The sequence below is a fragment of the Exophiala oligosperma genome, assembly GCF_000835515.1.
Source record: "Exophiala oligosperma strain CBS 72588 unplaced genomic scaffold supercont1.10, whole genome shotgun sequence".
Classification (NCBI taxonomy): Eukaryota; Fungi; Ascomycota; class Eurotiomycetes; order Chaetothyriales; family Herpotrichiellaceae; genus Exophiala; species Exophiala oligosperma.
In genome coordinates, this window is record NW_015622827.1 from 1,121,593 (window position 1) to 1,138,765 (window position 17,173).

A 17,173-nucleotide genomic window follows, 5' to 3' on the forward strand; every position below is an offset into this window, starting at 1 on the left:
GAGGAAGGCAAGCATATGAAAGCTCCATTCACTTCTATGAGGCTGTGGGGTCTTGATTGTGTCCTGTCCATTCGATCTTCAACTTGAAGGTGTCAATCACTGAGGTATTTGAAATGTATCTCCTGATCTTCATATTTAACAACCCGGAGGCAGAGAACATTGTGAAGATCGATCGATTCATCAATCAATTGTCCTTTTTCTCATTCAACAGACTACAGGACCAGGCTCAGGTAATGGTGGTCCATATCTTAACACCTTTTCCACTTTCAATGACTCCCATGTGTGACTTTGGTATGCAACGTCAATAGCCGAGACCGAAGCATGTCAGTGATTACAAGCGATGAATGGGAAAAAAACGTGAAGTGGTCCCTACGGTAAGTTGCCTAGTTGAAACCATTGAGACACGATTGAATTGTGATCTTTCATTGCGCCGTCGGTCAACTACTTAAGGGGGCGGCTCTCCCACTCTCTGATTCTCATTTTTCTCCCTCAACCTCTTTCATCGACTCCCTGCCCCCCCTCTCTCCCTCCTTCATCGATATATATATATCACATCTGCGATCAGAGTCGTCGAGGAAGAAACTGCTGGAGGTAACAAACACAGGCAGAATCCACAAGACCAATAGTCAGCTATTTAACTCGAACGCAATCTTTCAGGATTCGGTTGGAGCAGATACGACAAAGATTGAACACGCCCCTTGTGCAGAGACCTGTCGACTTTGTATCATACCAGAGCCCAGCGATGCCACCGACACAGGCCGGGGAGGAAGACCTGACCCCCAGTTCCGACACGGCGCGCGATCCGGTCTCGACATCGAGTCCGACAAATTCCATGTCAAAGCCAGTCACCCCGGCGTCCGGGTCAAAGAGGAGCCTAGCCATCGAGATCAAGGATGACCTTGATGTGGTGACGGCGCCGCCTCGCAAGAGGTTACAATCCTCCCACGTTGGCGAGGGTCGTTACGGCAGAGGATCCAATACTCAATGCTTGAATCAGCCACGCAATCTGCCGATGGAGCCGAGATCGATGCAAACGATTCGCTATTCGATACATCCACAGACACCCTGGAACACACCAAAGATTGGTGGGCATGCAGAATAATCACCACCATCCCCTATTTTACGGAGGAGTACATCTGTTTCGAGGTCACGCGCAAACGGTACCAGGAGCGTGGTGAGAATTCGCCAATAGATCGATCCCCGTGATCAATACATCAGGTGCTTCCGAATTGGAGATGGGACGACTGATCCATTAGTGTAAAGAGGTACGTGGTGAGTTGGTACACATACCGGAAGCTCATCCCTCAAAACGTACAGGGTCCATTTCTTACCAACAACGGACGGCACGAAGACACCTTACTCACAAATGGCAGAAAGTCTCGGCCTGGTCGAGCTCGGACGTGTTTTTGAAGATAACAAGTCTTCAATTGATCATTCAAGAGTTGACAACTGATGTCCAACTTTTGACATTGCGATACGATCCGAAGCCGTGTCTAGTCATGGTTAAGGACGAGAAGCACTTAGCTTCTCCCGTTTATACATATATATATATATCAGAAACCCTCGACTCCGAAGATGAAGAAAATGTTCCACGGACCACAAGTGGGCGCTGGAGGTTGACGCATATCAGAAGTCTCAGAAAGTGTCGAAGATGGCTTCGTAAGCCTACGCAGATCCCTGGATGCCCCTTCGCTCAACAAGCATGTGTGGCACTCTACACTGCCATTCACCATTTCAACAACTTTCCCACTTGAACATAGTGATTGGATGCTATTACAACGCGCAATGTCTGTTGTACCTCACCATGAGAGACGCTTCTGTGCAGCGCGACAGCGAACCCGTGCGGGTCTTGAAGGAATACAACGCTCGTATTCGATTCAACATGATGAAAGGTCCCAAGTGGAACACACTTAGAATGGTTAAGGCGGATGGTATTCAAGGCCTCGAATTCGATCTTGTCGTGGTCGATGTCACACTCGGAGAAATGGCAGGCTTTCCCTCTTACTTTGATCAAGTGAAGTCGCGAACAGCCGGGCCAGATTCCTAAATATCTGGATGGTCGATCGAAAGGCGCGACTATAACGATATGATTATGTTCGCCGAGAAGTAAGTCTATGGCGCACGACCGACGGTGATTGTTGTTCCCCCGTCACTCATAGACAGCTGGAATAGTGAGTTTGAAAAGTACTGGGCCAAGCTTCTCTGTACGAAGATCTTTTACGCAAACGACCGGCAGGAGGGTGTCAGCAACAAAAAAAGGCAAGAACAGAAGCTCTTCGTGCTATTCGAGCTTGTTTCCCTCTAACAGACCCAATGTCAGTCTTTGGCGTTATTCTCACTGCATACGACACCGCCGCAAATCGCTTCTTACGAGCCAACGAGATGGACAAGGAAGAAAAACTACATGTCTCGGCAAAAATACCTGACCGGCCCAGTAAGTTTATCTCCCGCCTCGTCTTTATGTATAAAGGGTTGAGGTCTATAGATCAAATCTGGTTGTGAAAACTCGACTAGATTCGATTGAGAAGACTTTGGTATTGCTATACCCAACCCCTTGCTCCCCAACAGATCTCAGTACTAACACGCTGCACAGTATACCATCCTACAGCCACCGCTCGCAAGATCATCCCTCCGGACGACCAACAGCGGGCTCTTGTAGCTGAGCACATTAGAGTACTGGCAGAGCGTCAAGCTGACGAAATATGCGTTAAAGGCTGTTGACACATCCAGTTCGTCTGACGATAAGAGTAAAGACCCGGATAAAGACGACAGACTCAACTCCACTGTGTGGGCTAACGTCTTCAAATGTCTCTTTGTTCGTGTCATCTGTGACCAGGGTCATAGAATCAAAAACCCTTCAGCTCGGAATCACCTCGCCGTCCACACGCTTTTCGCCGATTATAGCTGGATTGTGACGGCGACGCCAATGGCGAACCGCTTCGGTGATCTTCCAAAACTTGTCGATTACACCAGGTGCTTCAGAATTGGAAACGGGTTTCCTGGGTCAACCAAAGAGACGGAGAAAGAGTTCCCTCTGACTCTCACCGAACTTGTCGCTCTCGCTCGACACCTCGATCAACGGTCTGGAGAGATTGTGAGATCATTTCATCACACATTACTTGGCAAGGTTGATGTTAAGAGCGGCGTCGAAGATGTCCTTAGGATATGAGTGATTTGGATCTAGCTTTGGGATCTGGAGGGCTAGAAGCTAAAGTAAAACGACTCATAGCGACTGTGGATCGTCAGATGGGGGAAGGTACCCGTTGGGGTCTTTGAGGTCGTCATATGTGGTCATGGCATTCATGGGCTCAGTCTGAGGATGGTGGATTGTTGACGATCAACCTATACGATGTGGGATTTGATCTACCCACTAGATGAAAATGCGTGGCGACGTTCCGCGGAATGGGGGATCACTGGATAAATATGTGTCTTAACGTAAAAGATACCACTATGATTTAGGTGTTACCTTCCGCGGAACACATAGTTTATCAATCATTATGGATTCGCAAGAGCTATATAAAGACCCTAAACATATACACACTCCCTCTGCTCCTGTAACCGCCATACCACCTTGTACAGTAAAATACAACTCAACACCGCCGCGACCACCATGACTTCTCACGCGGCGTCTCCTCCTTTGAAAAGTTTCGTCTCCTTCACCAAGACCTGGCACAACAGTCCATACCCGGGCATCTCTCCCACGAGACCCGAACTCTCGGCAGCCGGCAAGAACGTCGTCATCACGGGAGGAGGAACGGGGATCGGAAAAGCCGCGGCCATCGCCTTTGCCCAAGCGGGAGCCAAATCTGTCGGCATCATAGGACGTAGAATCGATCGCCTAGAGACCGCCAGGGCAGAAATCACTGCCGCCAGCCCTTCGACTCGGGTGGTTTGGAAGACGGGAGACGTCACCGATCGTGCATCCATCGAAGGTGCTCTGCGTGCCATTGTCGCCGAGACTGACGACAGCAAGATCGACATCTTTGTCAACAATGCCGGCATCCTTCCAAAAGAGGCTTCCGTGATCGACTACCCGGAATCTGAAATTCGGAGGTGTTTCGAAACCAACCTCGTGGGCTCTTTCAACGCCTTGCAGGCCTTTACGCCGTTGGCCGCCCCGGGAGCAAAACTCCTCAACATAGGAAGTTCCATCAGTCACTGGGCTCCTCTCCCGGAAGTGCCGGGGGTCTGGGCCTACGCGGCCGCCAAAGCGGCCGCCCTAAAAATGGTCGACTATTATGCGGCCGAGCACACGCACATCCACGTCGTCAGCATGCACCCGGGCATTGTTGGCACGGAGATCAATCCAAATATTCCGGTGGGATTCGACACAGGTATATTGTACTCCCATACTCCGCACAATTCTTTCTTTCGTAGGTAGTACTGACGCATTCCCTTCTTCCTGACAGTCGAATTACCAGCTCAATTTCTCGTGTGGATCGCGTCCGACGAAGCTGCCTTTTTGAGGAACAAGTTCGTTTGGGCGAATTGGGACGTTGACGAGCTCAAGGCTCGGGCGAAAGAGATCCAAGCATCATTCCAGCTTAGGGTATCTCTGAACGGCGTCGACATGTAGTGGATATGTATCAGAGCCGAGTACAACCAAAAAGGGGTATCTTAGACGTCAACCCACGGGCGATAATTCACGAGCATAAGATAGGAGTTCTTCACATGCACCTTGTAGATCTTTCAGAGGTTTGTGCCCTGTTTGATGTATCAAGTCGTCCAACAGGGAAATGGACAGATTCACCAACGACTTGTCGTACTCCACAGCGGCGTGGTATGGCTTGAACATGATATTGGCCGTCAAGCAGACTGATCCAGAGACATAGTTGCACGCGGTCATCCTAAATAAATCCAAAGTCAGCTTGTCATCCCACCAAGCAATGATGAGAGCAGCAGAGTCTTTCTGACCAGATAAAGGCTTGATCTCTTCTTTCCACATCCCAAAACAGCCGCATGAACTCGCGGGTCTCGTCGACCAGTTTATCCCACTCTTGCAATGATGGTGTTGGTAGGGGTGCCGGAATGAAACGTCCTTGTTGTGAAGCTGTTTTGCCAAAATTCCGCAGGGTCTGCATCCAACCTGAGTCCATGGCGTGGGCTCGGTAAACCTGGGTCCGACAGGCAAGATGGGTGGCGTAGAGAACTGCAAAGCTTCTGCACAAGTTTGGTTGCTCGGTGTGTAGTACTGAGTTCGGTTTGAATGGTGGCGGTATACTAGAGATCCAATCGTCCAACATACAGTTCAGACGGACTATGTCCTCGCTGCGTTGGTAGTCGTTCATCGTCCCCGCGGCAGGAGTTGCCGCTACAAAGTCGTAAACTTCACCTTGGATTCGAGCAAGCTGTACTCGGTATCGAAAAAAGTTGAATGCGATAGTACCGTCGGTGTTGCGCATCATGCCAGCCCCATCATCGGGCTCGACCGACGGCCACTCAAGGGTAATGTCGCGCTCGCGTTGTATGGGCGGCCGACCGGTGCGCATGCTAATGTCCCTATCAAGTATGTATGCTATCCAAAGGACTCGGGCCCGTTCCAATGTCTGGGAAGGTTCGATACACTCGGATCTTCGCGTTTGTAGATCCAACTCGTGCGCAAGACGTAAAGCGACGGCGATTAACATCGTCGCAGGTTTGAGGTCTCGGGTGCCTTGAAAGAGCAACACCATTCCGAGCACGATCTGTACGTTGACAAGATCAGAGTCACCCATAATGACCTCGGAAAGTACCGTCTGAGCATTGTGCAGGTAGTATGCCGCATTCTCACTCCTCAAGATCGCTTCCTCGGGAGGTATACGACCGTGCGCTAGAGCGAGAACCACGTTGATTGCTGCCCACGTTTTACGCTCTTGTCGACCGGGTTGCGCATACCAGTTGTTGATCATTTGCAGTAATCGACCAGGGTGGAACAAGGGGAGGATCGCATTCAGTGTGGTCAGGTAAACTTCCGCGGCAGATAGTACTTCCTGAAGCGGCGGTAGTGGCATGCGTCCATCACTACCAATTGGCTCTTCTTGGACCCAATCAACTTGATGATATTCTCCAGGGAGACTGTCATTTAGGACATTTGGAGTCTTGTTCAATGCCGGCGGTACCAGGCTCTGAAGCTCGTCGACCCTTTTCAACGCCTGGCCAAGACTTGATTGGAGGCTTTCTACTTGCAACCGTAGGCGTTCTTCAGAGTCTTTGCTCGAGTCCTGACGCCTGCTCCGCGCCTTGCGACTTGGGGCTTCGAAAACGCAGATTGAGCCATGCAATGCACAACTAGAGCATTGAGGTGTTTTTCCGTCGCATTTGATTCTCCGACGATAGCAAAAGTCGCACGCCTGTCGGAGGCGATGTTAGTTCGTCAGTGAACAGCAAGCAGTGGCAGCCAAAACGAGATTCGTGATTCAGACGAACCTTCCGAGGTTTATGTTGCAGCATATCAGCGCTCTACCTTATGGTTTCGACATGACAATATGGTGTTGGCGAAAACCAGACATGTGTTTTGGTGCTTTTGGCTGTTTTTCCTTCCGCGGAACCAGCGCTGACTAATATATCAAATATCTGCGCTAGACTGTTTTGGGAGTTCTGCCTCGCCTATCATGAACACTCTCTTGGATATTAAGACAGGGGCGCTTTATCGAGGTCAAAGAAAGAGCTGTCGTTCCAAGATACCATCTTGTCACTTCTACGGGCTCAGATGTTACTGATCTATGAAATTCCGCAATGCACAAGAGGTAACCCCGTACTGACACCTGCACCAAGACTTGGTTCTCGGTCTAAGCCTACAAAAGTCCATTGTGCGAACGAATCAGATTGTCGGTCTCTGATAGTCTCACCTTTTCAGGCCCCAATTCCTTGAACATGCCATGGACAAAACGTGAAGTCGGGATCCCGAGTCTCCAACACGAAGAACGATTTGTCCTCATCTCGCAAATCCCTGGAGATTAGTGGGCATGGTGTTCTCGGCTCCGAATTATTCGATGTCGGTGCATTATTCAAATTCGGCAGAGTATATATTCGCATCAACCCAGGTGACCCTCGTCCTATCCTCTTGAACAGACACAGATCATTCAATCCATGAGTACGCAAGGCGGTGCTGGGCCGTGAGCATCAGCTTCTTGCCTACTTAGTTGACCATTCGACTACTGAGGACACAGCATGGCGATTACATTTCTTTCCCTCGTCTACATCCTGATCCTAGGTTGGGTCTCGTTGCGCGCTTTCAGGCTGACGCGAAACTACCTCGAAGCGCGCAAGCTGGGCCTCCCCATCATTGTCATTCCCGTCTCCAAGGAAGACCGCTGGTGGATCATCATCTGGGGCAAGTTCGCTTGGATCCAACAGATTCCAATCCTGGGATACTGGCTCCCGTACAGCCACCACGCGTGGTCCTTGCACGAACGGCACCGACCTCACCTCAAGCACGGCGACGCCTTTGTCATCGTCTCACCCACCGCGAACGAACTGGTCATCAACGACCCCCAGGTGGGGATGGAAATCCAGGCGCAGTACAAGTCGTGGTACAAGCCCAACACCCTCTACGACGTCTTTGACATTTTCGGTCCCTGCATGATCACGGCCAACGGGGAGGACTGGCAGCGTCACCGGAGGATCGTGAATCCTGCCTTCCGCGAGCAGAACCACAGACTCGTCTGGGAAGAGTCCCTGCGACAAACGCGTCAGATGCTCGACGTGATCGGTCGCCGCCTCCCATCAGCCTCTTTAACCTTGCTCAATGTGCGCAACAACGCCGCCCTTATCGCCATGCACGTGCTTTCTGGAGCTGGCTTCGGACATGGCCACGATTTCGAAGGTGGCCTCCAACATGTCCCTGCAGGGCATACGAGAAGTCTCGCAGACACGCTGTTGTACCTTCTCAACAACCTATTGTATTTTATTGTGTTTATGTACTGGGGATGGCTAGGCTACTTGGGTCCAGGAAAGTATAAGGAAGTCATGGGTGTGGCAGCTGAATTTCGACATTATATGAAAGAAGTCATTGCGTATAATCGTGCGACCACACAAGGAGGAGGTGGTGGTGGTGGACAAAATGCAGATATTGTCAGTGCATTGGTCGAGGCAGATGAAGCCGCCAAACGAGAAGAGAAAACGTTTGGTATTGCCGGTGGTAGACCAATCCACCTCACGGACGAAGAATTGTTTGGAAACCTGTTTTTGTTCAACATGGCTGGGTATGAGACTACAGCCAACGCCATCACCTATACCATTCCTTACCTGGCGGCCAATCGTGCTGTACAAGACTGGGTCGGACAAGAGATCGATGGAGTTTTCAACACCCACGAGACACTAAAGTATGAGGAAGTATTCCCTCTGCTAGTGAGAGTGTTGGCTGTTATGGTATGTTGAATCTCGATCACCAAACCCGTGGGTATTGCTGCTGACTAGATGTGTCCAGTATGAGACGTTACGACTATGGGGTCCAGCGACCGACGTTGCCCGATGGGCTTCTAGTAACGACGAAACCCTCCGGATCAACGGTGAAAAAAAAGTCATTCCGAAACGAATGTACGTCTCGACCAACTTTTATGGCATACATAGTGATCCGCGATGGTGGGGGGAGGACAGTCTGCAATGGCGTCCTCAACGATGGATCCAAGTCGACCCCAAAACTGGGAAGGAATCGATTGCTCCTCCACCAAAAGGTGCGGCATATTTGGCGTGGAGTGCTGGGCCTAGAGTCTGTCCAGGACGGAAGTTTAGCCAGGTCGAGTTCGTGGCTGTGATCTCGACGATTTTGAGAAAGTATCGTCTGGATCCCATGATTATCGAAGGGAAGATGAGCACCAAAGAGGAAGCGAGGGATGCTTTGATAAGGGAGATCGATGGGTCGGGGTATGTGGTGACGCCTAGATTCCGAAACCCGGAGAATGCAGGTGTGGTATTTGTTGGACGGTGAGGTTGTTCTGGAGATGTGTAGAGGACGCGAGAATCGTTATCGTGTCCTCAGTCCAATAGTGACATACAATGAATGCCCATCCCGAAGCTCGGAATTGTCATTGAGGCTTTTCTTCCATACACCAGGCCACAGCTCGCGGGCTCTCGCAAGAATGTTATCGTCGCTTCTAACCCATTTATACGTGGACGTAGTCGCCTCTTCAAACGCGGCCATGGCTTCGTCCGCGCGCCACACTTTTTCTGGTATGTAACTTTTCGTGCGGAACGACCTTTCAACTTCGAGTCCAGCACCTTCATACATGGCCTCCAAGGAATGAATGTCCTTGATCCACTCCCGATCAAACACGTACGACAATCCCAGAGGTTTTCTCAGAGACACGGTAAACAGATACTGCATCGTCTCATCTTCCGTGGGGACGTCGATGATCATCTTGCCCGTGCCTGGAACCAGATATGGTGCCCAATGTCGAATACACGCCGCGGGGTCCCGTAGCAAGACGAGAGCCGAACAGCAAGAAATCACGTCGAACCCGCCTCTCTGGGACAGAACATTTTGCACGACGTTCAGCGACGACAGATCAGCGATATCGCCCTTGATCCAGTGTAGGGCGCCCGAATCTCGGGGTAGAGGTTTCCTTCTGGCTTCATCGAGCATCGCTTCTGTAACGTCCACGCCGACCACGACGCCTCCGGGTCCAACGGCCTGGGCGTATGGTAGACTGACCAAGCCAGTGCCGCACGCGAGGTCGAGGACGGCGCCACCTCGTGGCGGGGGTAGCCAGTCGACGTAGTCTCGACCCAAGGTGGCGTGCCAGCCGCCGGCCGAAATGTCATAGTTCCTCGCGCGCGGAGTGTATTCCCTGATCGTCTCGGTGATGAATGCTTCGGAAGACGGCATTGTAGGTATGGACTGTTCAGAACTCCTAAATACACTTCAGTTGACACGTACAATGGTGATGAATCTGGAACCATGTCAAAGGGATACTACCGAGAGCGCCTGGTCTTGGCATTTGCTTGGGACAGTCATGGTGGACAGTCAGATCTACGAAGACGGTTCCTGTCCATCTTGTTTAGACTCTCATAGTACATCTGTGATCTAATGATATATAAACATTAGAGTAATCTCAAGGTCGCCAGTTCGATCCTGGCATTTTGAGGACGAGAGCCGGTGAGAGAGCGTGAGAAAAAGATCCTCCTCCAAAAGAAAAAGTCCTATATAAACACGTACGGGTGTGTCTACTCTTGCTCTCGTTCTCCAGCTTGCTGCCTCTCTTCATCGCTTCTTTCAAGCTCTTTGCCGCTTACTCGGACATTCGTGCTTGTTTCTCCTCACAAGCCCACATCTGACCACCTTCCTTCCTCAAATTTTAGACGTCGAGTGGACCCCAACACTCTCGGTGCTGTTTCACAGAACGCACCATACACAGTTTCCTCGATGACTGGTGCAGCTGCACTCATGGATGGGAGCGCGGTGCCCCACCAGACCGGAACGGCCACCAACAGTCCCAAACCTGTGAGAGTACCTAAGGCAACGCCGGCGGCGAGACAGGCGCCGTTGATACCCCAGCCCACGGCTGGCAGTGTTGTAGCGACCGAAACCCCTGCTGCTATCTTGTTCCACGAGTCTGGGTCGAGAACATTCGCAACGCCGTCCAGAAGTCCATCAGGCGCAGCTGGAAGGTTGAACGCAACGTACTCCTTAAGTTTGTGCTTCCGCCCCTCAACCTTGAATGGCTGAAGGCAATCGGGGAAATGCAAGGGCTGCTTGAAGGAGAGGGTGCACCATGATGGGATGAGCAGGTGAAAAATAATGTCTCTTCCACGCTCCGACTCCCTTCTCAGTTGCGCTCTAACTTCTTGCATGTACTGACACGACTTGTCCAAGTCATCCGACTTGGTACAAAACGTAGGCGGAAGTGGGTGTCCCGTGATCAATCGATGAAACGCTGGATACCAGTTTGTATCAGGATGGTAGACAAAGAAACGATGATTATCCCTTTCCACCTCCTGAATCACACCAATTTTCTCTTTGATGAAGTCGTAGACGTGTTTCGCAAAGCCGTCTGGTCCTCCGCTTCCCAACGCGGCGATGCTATTGGCCTCGCCAAGATGCCCTCCAATGTCGGCGAGGGTCCGGATTATCTCGTACCCCTGAGCAATTTGAAAGGCTGAAACCCTCTGCGACCAACGTCCGTAATAGTTGATGTGATCGACGAGCGAATTTTGAATGACATAGATGCCATGGACATCTCTGACCACCTGGTCTGCCAATTTGGCAACTCTTTCCAAGCTCCCTGCCGCAGTTTGGGCACTTGTGGCCATGGTCTCGGTGCCATGAGAAATGTTATCAAGGGCCGTTCTTATAGATGCTTCTGTGGCCAGCCTGGCTGCCAAATCCACGGGTTCCCGGGCGTTTGCGCTGGCATTGCGGGCTCCCGGTGTCGAGCGCCTGCCTCGATGTTCATGCTTATGCGGGCCAGATGGCCGGCAAGAACAGCCTCTGGAACGCCACAGTAGGTAGCAAATACCCCCAACAGCTCAGGCGCGTGCGGGCCAACATGTCGTATGATATTGTTGATCACTTGCACCGCCTGAGTCTCGGAGAGCTCGGCGAAGATGTCTTTGAAATATTTGTTATAGGCCTCGGGTAGAGGAAAGTGCGGATAGAGCGTCCGCACGACGCGTTCGGATTGGGGGAAACCAGAAAAATCCATCGAGCTCTTCAAAGGGAATTTCAGGATTTTCTCCAGCACTCAAAACTGAAATGAGAGCCTCAGGCAACTGGTAGGTCTTTGTATTGCCGTTGACCCGCGTTAGAATATCCGTCAACGGTTGATAGTCTCGAAAAGGATGGTTTAATCACGCGTCGGTGGCTTCGGTTTCAATGGCCAGGGATTCTTTGAGGGATTCGGCTTTTTGGGAGCTGTGTTGGTCAGCATTTTAGATGACAACGTCCATGATATAAGTCTTACTGCCTCTTTTCCTCGAGGATTTGAAGGTCTTATGACCAACCCCAAAGGCGATCTGCTTGTCGGTGTGATTCGTTGTTCGTTTAAATTCTACTCGGAATTGTGAGCTCCTGCGAGGGGCTCTGTTCACGACGACGATGACGACGTAACGTGGTATGTCAAGTGTAGACGGTCGGCGGTGTCAGCAAATGGGCAGTTCGGAATCAGGGCGCGATATGAAGAGGTGAAAAGAACTCGCCTTGTGATCTTGGGATTTTGGATCCAAGCCTACCTGAGTCTTCATCATAATTCATAGTTATGGCACCGCCTTCTTGAGTGCTCACTTTTAGGTGACTATTCTAAGGTTTGACAAGATTGGGAAAGATTACTCGTTTCGTGGGCTGATACTGATCAACCTGGCCGGCGTACGTGTCGAGATTTGATTTGGCCGCTTCAATGATCAATGAGTCTTCTGGCTTCAAACCGCCAACAGTTCCAGCCTTCATGCGAAGAGTTCTCGAGAAGCGAGGCTGGCAAGCCGGTCGGGGTCGATGCATCATCAGTCGAGAACCAACCCGCTGCTGGGGTTACCGTCATGAGCAAATGCACTGCTCATTTTGACCCCATGATCAAGATCTCTTTTGCAGTTTGGGAGGGCATGAGGGCGTCTAGATAAAAATAAGTGTGCAGAGGCCAATCATCAGTCCTTCTAAGGCGAGATTAATAGGGTGAGCCCGGAATGGCGGACCCCCTTGTTAAGCGCTGCTGGCTTTGCCTCGTTGCAACCAATTGCCGACCTGTTGTTGTGCCTGTCTGCTAGGCATTCTGTAACTTGGCCTACGCTTGCTTATATCAGTGATATTATTAAAGGAGAATTCTAGGTTAGAGTGATAGTACGGAGAGTACGGAGTAATACTGGACAACTAGAGGGCGCACGACGTCAGTAGAGTTTGTACGGACTATCTATATTCCGAGTGCCAAATTGAACTAAACCTCATGATTAGTTTTAAGTAGCCACTGATCTTCTCCACTTTCTAGACAAGATATACTGCGCTATAATACTCCGTAATAATAATAATAATACCTCCGCTCCCCGCACAGCCAAAAAAAAACAACAGCACAGCAAAAAGAAATGCTCCCTGCCAGGATCGAACTGGCGACCTTGAGATTACTCTAATGTTTATATATCATTAGATCACAGATGTACTATGAGACTCACGTGATAGCCAACTACACCAAGGAAGCGGAAGCGTGTTTATTGATTTTGAGTGTGCAACTTAACGCAAACTTATTTGCTGAGAAATTTGATGGGCAAAAAATATGAGTGTTCAATTCTTTCGGCGCGGCGGCGGACTTTTGAAACTCCGTAAAGCAATGAACGGCTACTGTCCTTGGCCAAAACTCCGCAAATCTGTTATGCCGGAACAAAAGGTGTGAATCACTACTTCCGGAGTAAACCAGCCAAACATGACATTTTGAGATGCTACAAACCAACACAATAACCACCGTCCCGTCCCATGGTAATTCCATACTGGTCTCCTCGAAACTCGATTCTCTATCCATCTATGTAAATTTTGCTCCGCAAAAGCGGGTTACAGAATTCTGTCAAGGGACAATCATCGTGGAAGAATGCGAGGTTGGGTAGAAGTGATGGACACAATTAACCATGTTGGCTTGTCGGCTTCCGCACAAGGAATGGTGCGTAGACTGTTTTTCAAAACATTCTGGTGTTTAGCCTACGGATGGGTGGCACTCGATGATTCCAGGCACTTAGTGTCTGCTCCTCTAGGCCATTCCTACAAAAGCGCCGAGTCCATGCAATGTCATTTATTTCATGAAGTTCAATTCATACATTGCCTGTCTCCTAGGCAGCCAGTTCTGAGAACCTAACTATGTGGTATAAACGTACAAACTACTCCGTACTCCAACACATTCTTCAATCTAATTCTGTTTGCTGGAGGCTCTCCCCAAACCCTCCTCAGACCCATTTCCAGATTACTTACTCCGTAGATCCTGTGTGATCTAATCTCATACTTGAATATTTCGGGTGACAAATAGGGCATGTATCCGTATCCTATCTCGTTTCATCAGGGACATCTTGATGCTCAGTTCACACGTGTACCTGCAACTCTGCTTCTGTCTCGGAGATAGCATGGCTAACGAGAGGCCATCTGTAGTGAACACACCTTAAGTGTTTCCACATCTCACCATCGGCGCGACAGAGGTGGCCACATAGTGAGCAAGCCAGATCGGATGGAAGATGTCGACGGTGGTGACGAATGTTCTTCGATCGCCTGTTTACAGATTGGCCCGCTTTCAAGATGATATTCGGTTTCTTCGAACACCACGGCATCGACGCTTTGTGTTGTCTGTGCAATTGCCTATGACATTCGACATATGTTTGACAAGTTCCCGTGAACTCTCAAACGGTTGTCTGCAGCCACCGTTGCCCCATTCAGCTTCCAAAGCACCTCGGAGCCAATTGTGCGTTCGCTCCGCAATTGCTTGTCTCATGCTACTCTTTTGACTGCCAAAGACATTTGTATTGTCCGAAAACTTCATGTACCCTTGCTGTTCAGGCTTAGAAAGCTCAATACCGGCATTATCTAGAGTATAGCCATGAGAGACTGCGAGAGAAAGCGTGGGAGGATGCACGGTGTCGGTCATGCCTTGAGTATCTGAACTTTGTTGATCCGTGGCACTGAAGAGCGTGCGAGCGACTGATGCTGGTACGGGGTGAAATAAATCTCCTGCTGGCATTGATTCGGGGTTCGTGAATGTGGCGCTTGATCAGGTTACTTGTGCATCATTGTCTAAGACAATTTGACGATACGCTTCGGGTAACAAGGCTAATTCAGTTCGAGTGCTGCTTTGAACAGCCAATGTCGAGGCGTCTTCATTTGCAGAAGTAGATTCTCCAGACGCCAACTCTGATGAGATAGCGGCCGAACGAACTCAAGAGCTCTCAAGAGGAACATCTCAATATGCGTGAAGACTTTGCTTGGTCCAGACAGCAGGACAAAGCAGCAAGGGAATTTGGCCTTTCTGCTAGGTTGGGCGAGCGATGAGTTGGCTGGTGTGAGATGTCGTAGAAGATGGAATATACCATCGGCAACATAGATGAAATTCCACCTGGCAATGTGATTTCGACACACTGGACAAGACGGCTCGGTAGAAGGCGTGCCGAGAATATTTTGTAGAATGTGACAGACAACTTGTTCAAGCTTGGGAAAAACTGCTGAGGCAGTGTCTTTCAAAGCATAGTAATTGACCATTGACAACTCGAAGGGTGTGTCTTGTCTCTTCCTCTCTCTTGAACGTCGGTAGGAAAGTTGAGCCACCTGTACGGACCCTTGTGCAGCCATTCATGTGTGGTCGAAGAATGTGGCGAGGCAATATCGATGGTAGGGGTGTTTCGGTTAAGCGTCAGAAGTGTTCGGATCGATGTCTGCCGTCTTGTTGATAGAGCTTGTTGTAGGATACGGTGGTCCATTCTTGAACGAAGTGTTGTATACTTTGATCTCCGGGATGGTGGTCTTTGCCTTGCACGACTGCGTAGACTGCTTGACCGATCGTAGTCAGTGAGAATTGGCGGTATTGGCTATGACATTCGTGAATCAAGTATCGCAGCTGCAACCTTTCCAAGTATGGCCAAAGAAGTTGGCGAATCTCAAGAGGTCTGTCCAGAGGCTATTGACTGTGTTCACTGCCACAATGATAATAGCGTCTTGTTCAGCGTTAACAGAGGATGACTTCTTGTGAAGCAGTGGCACACGACCCTCACCTCCTCTCGCTTTATCCTTGGCGAGGGATACATAAAAGCTCATCACAGTATTGTTCACTATGGGAGCAGCACACTCGATTGACTTCTCCTTCCCCTGATTTCCTCTGCCGAAAGGATATTTGTGATCACAAGAAGCTTCGACTCATGAGGCGGAAGCCCTGGGGTCATCTACCGAGCACACTGGTCTTGTTGCTGATCTTGTGGTAGTCCTGCCAGCTATTCCATAATATCACTCAACTCTGCCACGAGGTGTGTGGATGCAGTCTGGTGTTCGGCATTGGTGTTTGAGGATACGCCATCGAGAATGACTGTATGAGTCTCAGGTGTGCACGAGTATTGGTGTGTTTTTTTATGCGCGGGAACTGCGATCCGACCAGCCTGTTAGACTTCTCTTCACTGCCTGGCTACCCACTGAACCGACTGACGGAGACCATGGCATGAAGATTGTGAGGATTGGACACATCCATTTGATATTGGAAAGTTGAAATCTTGATGAAGAAGCTGTCGGTAGTCGGAGCTTGAATGTGACATGAGAGAAGGGGATAGAGAGAGAAGAGGAGAATGAGAACGATCGAATGATTTGATGAGCAGTTATGGAGGCTGTGGTGAGGAGGGTGCAGTTGTACGGCAGGATTTCCAATTTGGGTTGTGGTGTTGAGGAAGGTGTGTACAGGAAGGAGTCGTCTTATGATGTTGGTTTTTGAATTCGCAACTGGTGCCACTATGGACCATTAGTATCTTGCCTTTGACATGAGGCATACCTTTCTTACCTAAGTATAGTGAGTGGGTGTTGTTCGCCGATCGGAGAAACGATGGAATCCAAAGGAGGGGCTGTTCGTAGGAGATTCAAGTTGAAAAAGCCTTCTACGGCGTCGGTTCTTGAAAACGTACAAGAAGTGGGAACCGAAGTTCAGATATCAGTAGTACGTGCCCCCGTGCTCCTTGACAAGCCCTTGGTTTGTTGCCGGGATGACGATCGGATACAGGAGGAGAGGAAGTCGATTGGTAGTGGTTTGGGCAGTTTAAGGCCATACCCAGGACAGGGAGAGTTTCTGAACACTGATCCGGTCAATTTCGAGCATCACTTTCGACTATTGACCATTGTTCTGGAAGTTCCATTTTTCCTGTAAGACACGTACAAGGAAATGGGACAGGAATATTTTGCGTAAAATCTTCAATGTAAAAATCCGCCGGCGAAGCGTCACGGCTGGTGTGATAACGAACAGGTACCAGGATCTCAACTGGCCTCAGGGGATCATCAAGAGTGTCGATAGTTTGTCGAGTAGATTAGGAGGATGAAGTATCGGAAAAAGGTGAAGAATTGTATCCGCAGTCGGTGAAAGAAGAGAGAGAGAGAGAGAGACGGCCGGACAGGGATGTGTGCGTTGTAAAATGTGTTTGAAAGTCGATCAAAATTTTGAAAATCCGCCGGCGAAGCGTAACGGCTGGTGTGATAACGAACAGGTACCAGGGTCTCAACTAGTCTCAGGTGATCATCAAGAGCATTGATAGATTGTCAAGGGATTTTGGAAGG

At 49.9% G+C, this 17,173-nt stretch overlaps 7 protein-coding genes and 1 non-coding gene across 8 annotated transcripts; 4 read left to right on the forward strand and 4 right to left on the reverse strand.

The window, feature by feature from the left end:
• Positions 1-742: 742 nt before the first annotated feature.
• On the forward strand, positions 743-1,102 carry PV06_09577 (uncharacterized protein; the record flags this gene model as incomplete). The annotated part of the gene is made up of 1 exon (XM_016411034.1): positions 743-1,102. The coding sequence occupies one exon, from the start codon at positions 743-745 to the stop codon at positions 1,100-1,102; it is 360 nt and encodes a 119-aa protein (XP_016258841.1).
• A 579-nt stretch (positions 1,103-1,681) lies between these two features.
• On the forward strand, positions 1,682-2,047 carry PV06_09578 (uncharacterized protein; the record flags this gene model as incomplete). Its single annotated transcript, XM_016411035.1, has 1 exon — positions 1,682-2,047. The coding sequence occupies one exon, from the start codon at positions 1,682-1,684 to the stop codon at positions 2,045-2,047; it is 366 nt and encodes a 121-aa protein (XP_016258842.1).
• Positions 2,048-2,313: 266 nt separating this feature from the next.
• Positions 2,314-3,169, forward strand: PV06_09579 (uncharacterized protein; the record flags this gene model as incomplete). Its single annotated transcript, XM_016411036.1, has 3 exons — positions 2,314-2,434; positions 2,594-2,655; positions 2,714-3,169. The coding sequence occupies 3 exons, from the start codon at positions 2,314-2,316 to the stop codon at positions 3,167-3,169; spliced, it is 639 nt and encodes a 212-aa protein (XP_016258843.1).
• Positions 3,170-3,484: 315 nt separating this feature from the next.
• On the reverse strand, positions 3,485-6,429 carry PV06_09580 (uncharacterized protein; the record flags this gene model as incomplete). Its single annotated transcript, XM_016411037.1, has 3 exons — positions 3,485-4,847; positions 4,915-6,329; positions 6,406-6,429. The coding sequence occupies 3 exons, from the start codon at positions 6,427-6,429 to the stop codon at positions 4,625-4,627; spliced, it is 1,662 nt and encodes a 553-aa protein (XP_016258844.1). The 3' UTR covers positions 3,485-4,624.
• PV06_09581 (uncharacterized protein) lies at positions 3,611-4,576 on the forward strand (the record flags this gene model as incomplete). The annotated part of the gene is made up of 2 exons (XM_016411038.1): positions 3,611-4,334; positions 4,410-4,576. 2 exons carry the CDS (start codon positions 3,611-3,613, stop codon positions 4,574-4,576), a joined length of 891 nt encoding a protein of 296 aa, XP_016258845.1.
• Positions 6,430-10,236: 3,807 nt separating the features above from the next.
• On the reverse strand, positions 10,237-11,229 carry PV06_09582 (uncharacterized protein; the record flags this gene model as incomplete). The annotated part of the gene is made up of 1 exon (XM_016411039.1): positions 10,237-11,229. One exon carries the CDS (start codon positions 11,227-11,229, stop codon positions 10,237-10,239), a length of 993 nt encoding a protein of 330 aa, XP_016258846.1.
• A 38-nt stretch (positions 11,230-11,267) lies between these two features.
• PV06_09583 (uncharacterized protein) lies at positions 11,268-11,621 on the reverse strand (the record flags this gene model as incomplete). The annotated part of the gene is made up of 1 exon (XM_016411040.1): positions 11,268-11,621. One exon carries the CDS (start codon positions 11,619-11,621, stop codon positions 11,268-11,270), a length of 354 nt encoding a protein of 117 aa, XP_016258847.1.
• Positions 11,622-12,988: 1,367 nt separating this feature from the next.
• Positions 12,989-13,100, reverse strand: PV06_09584. Its single transcript has one exon. It is a non-coding gene; the product is annotated as a tRNA-Met (tRNA).
• Between the last annotated feature and the right edge of the window lie 4,073 nt (positions 13,101-17,173).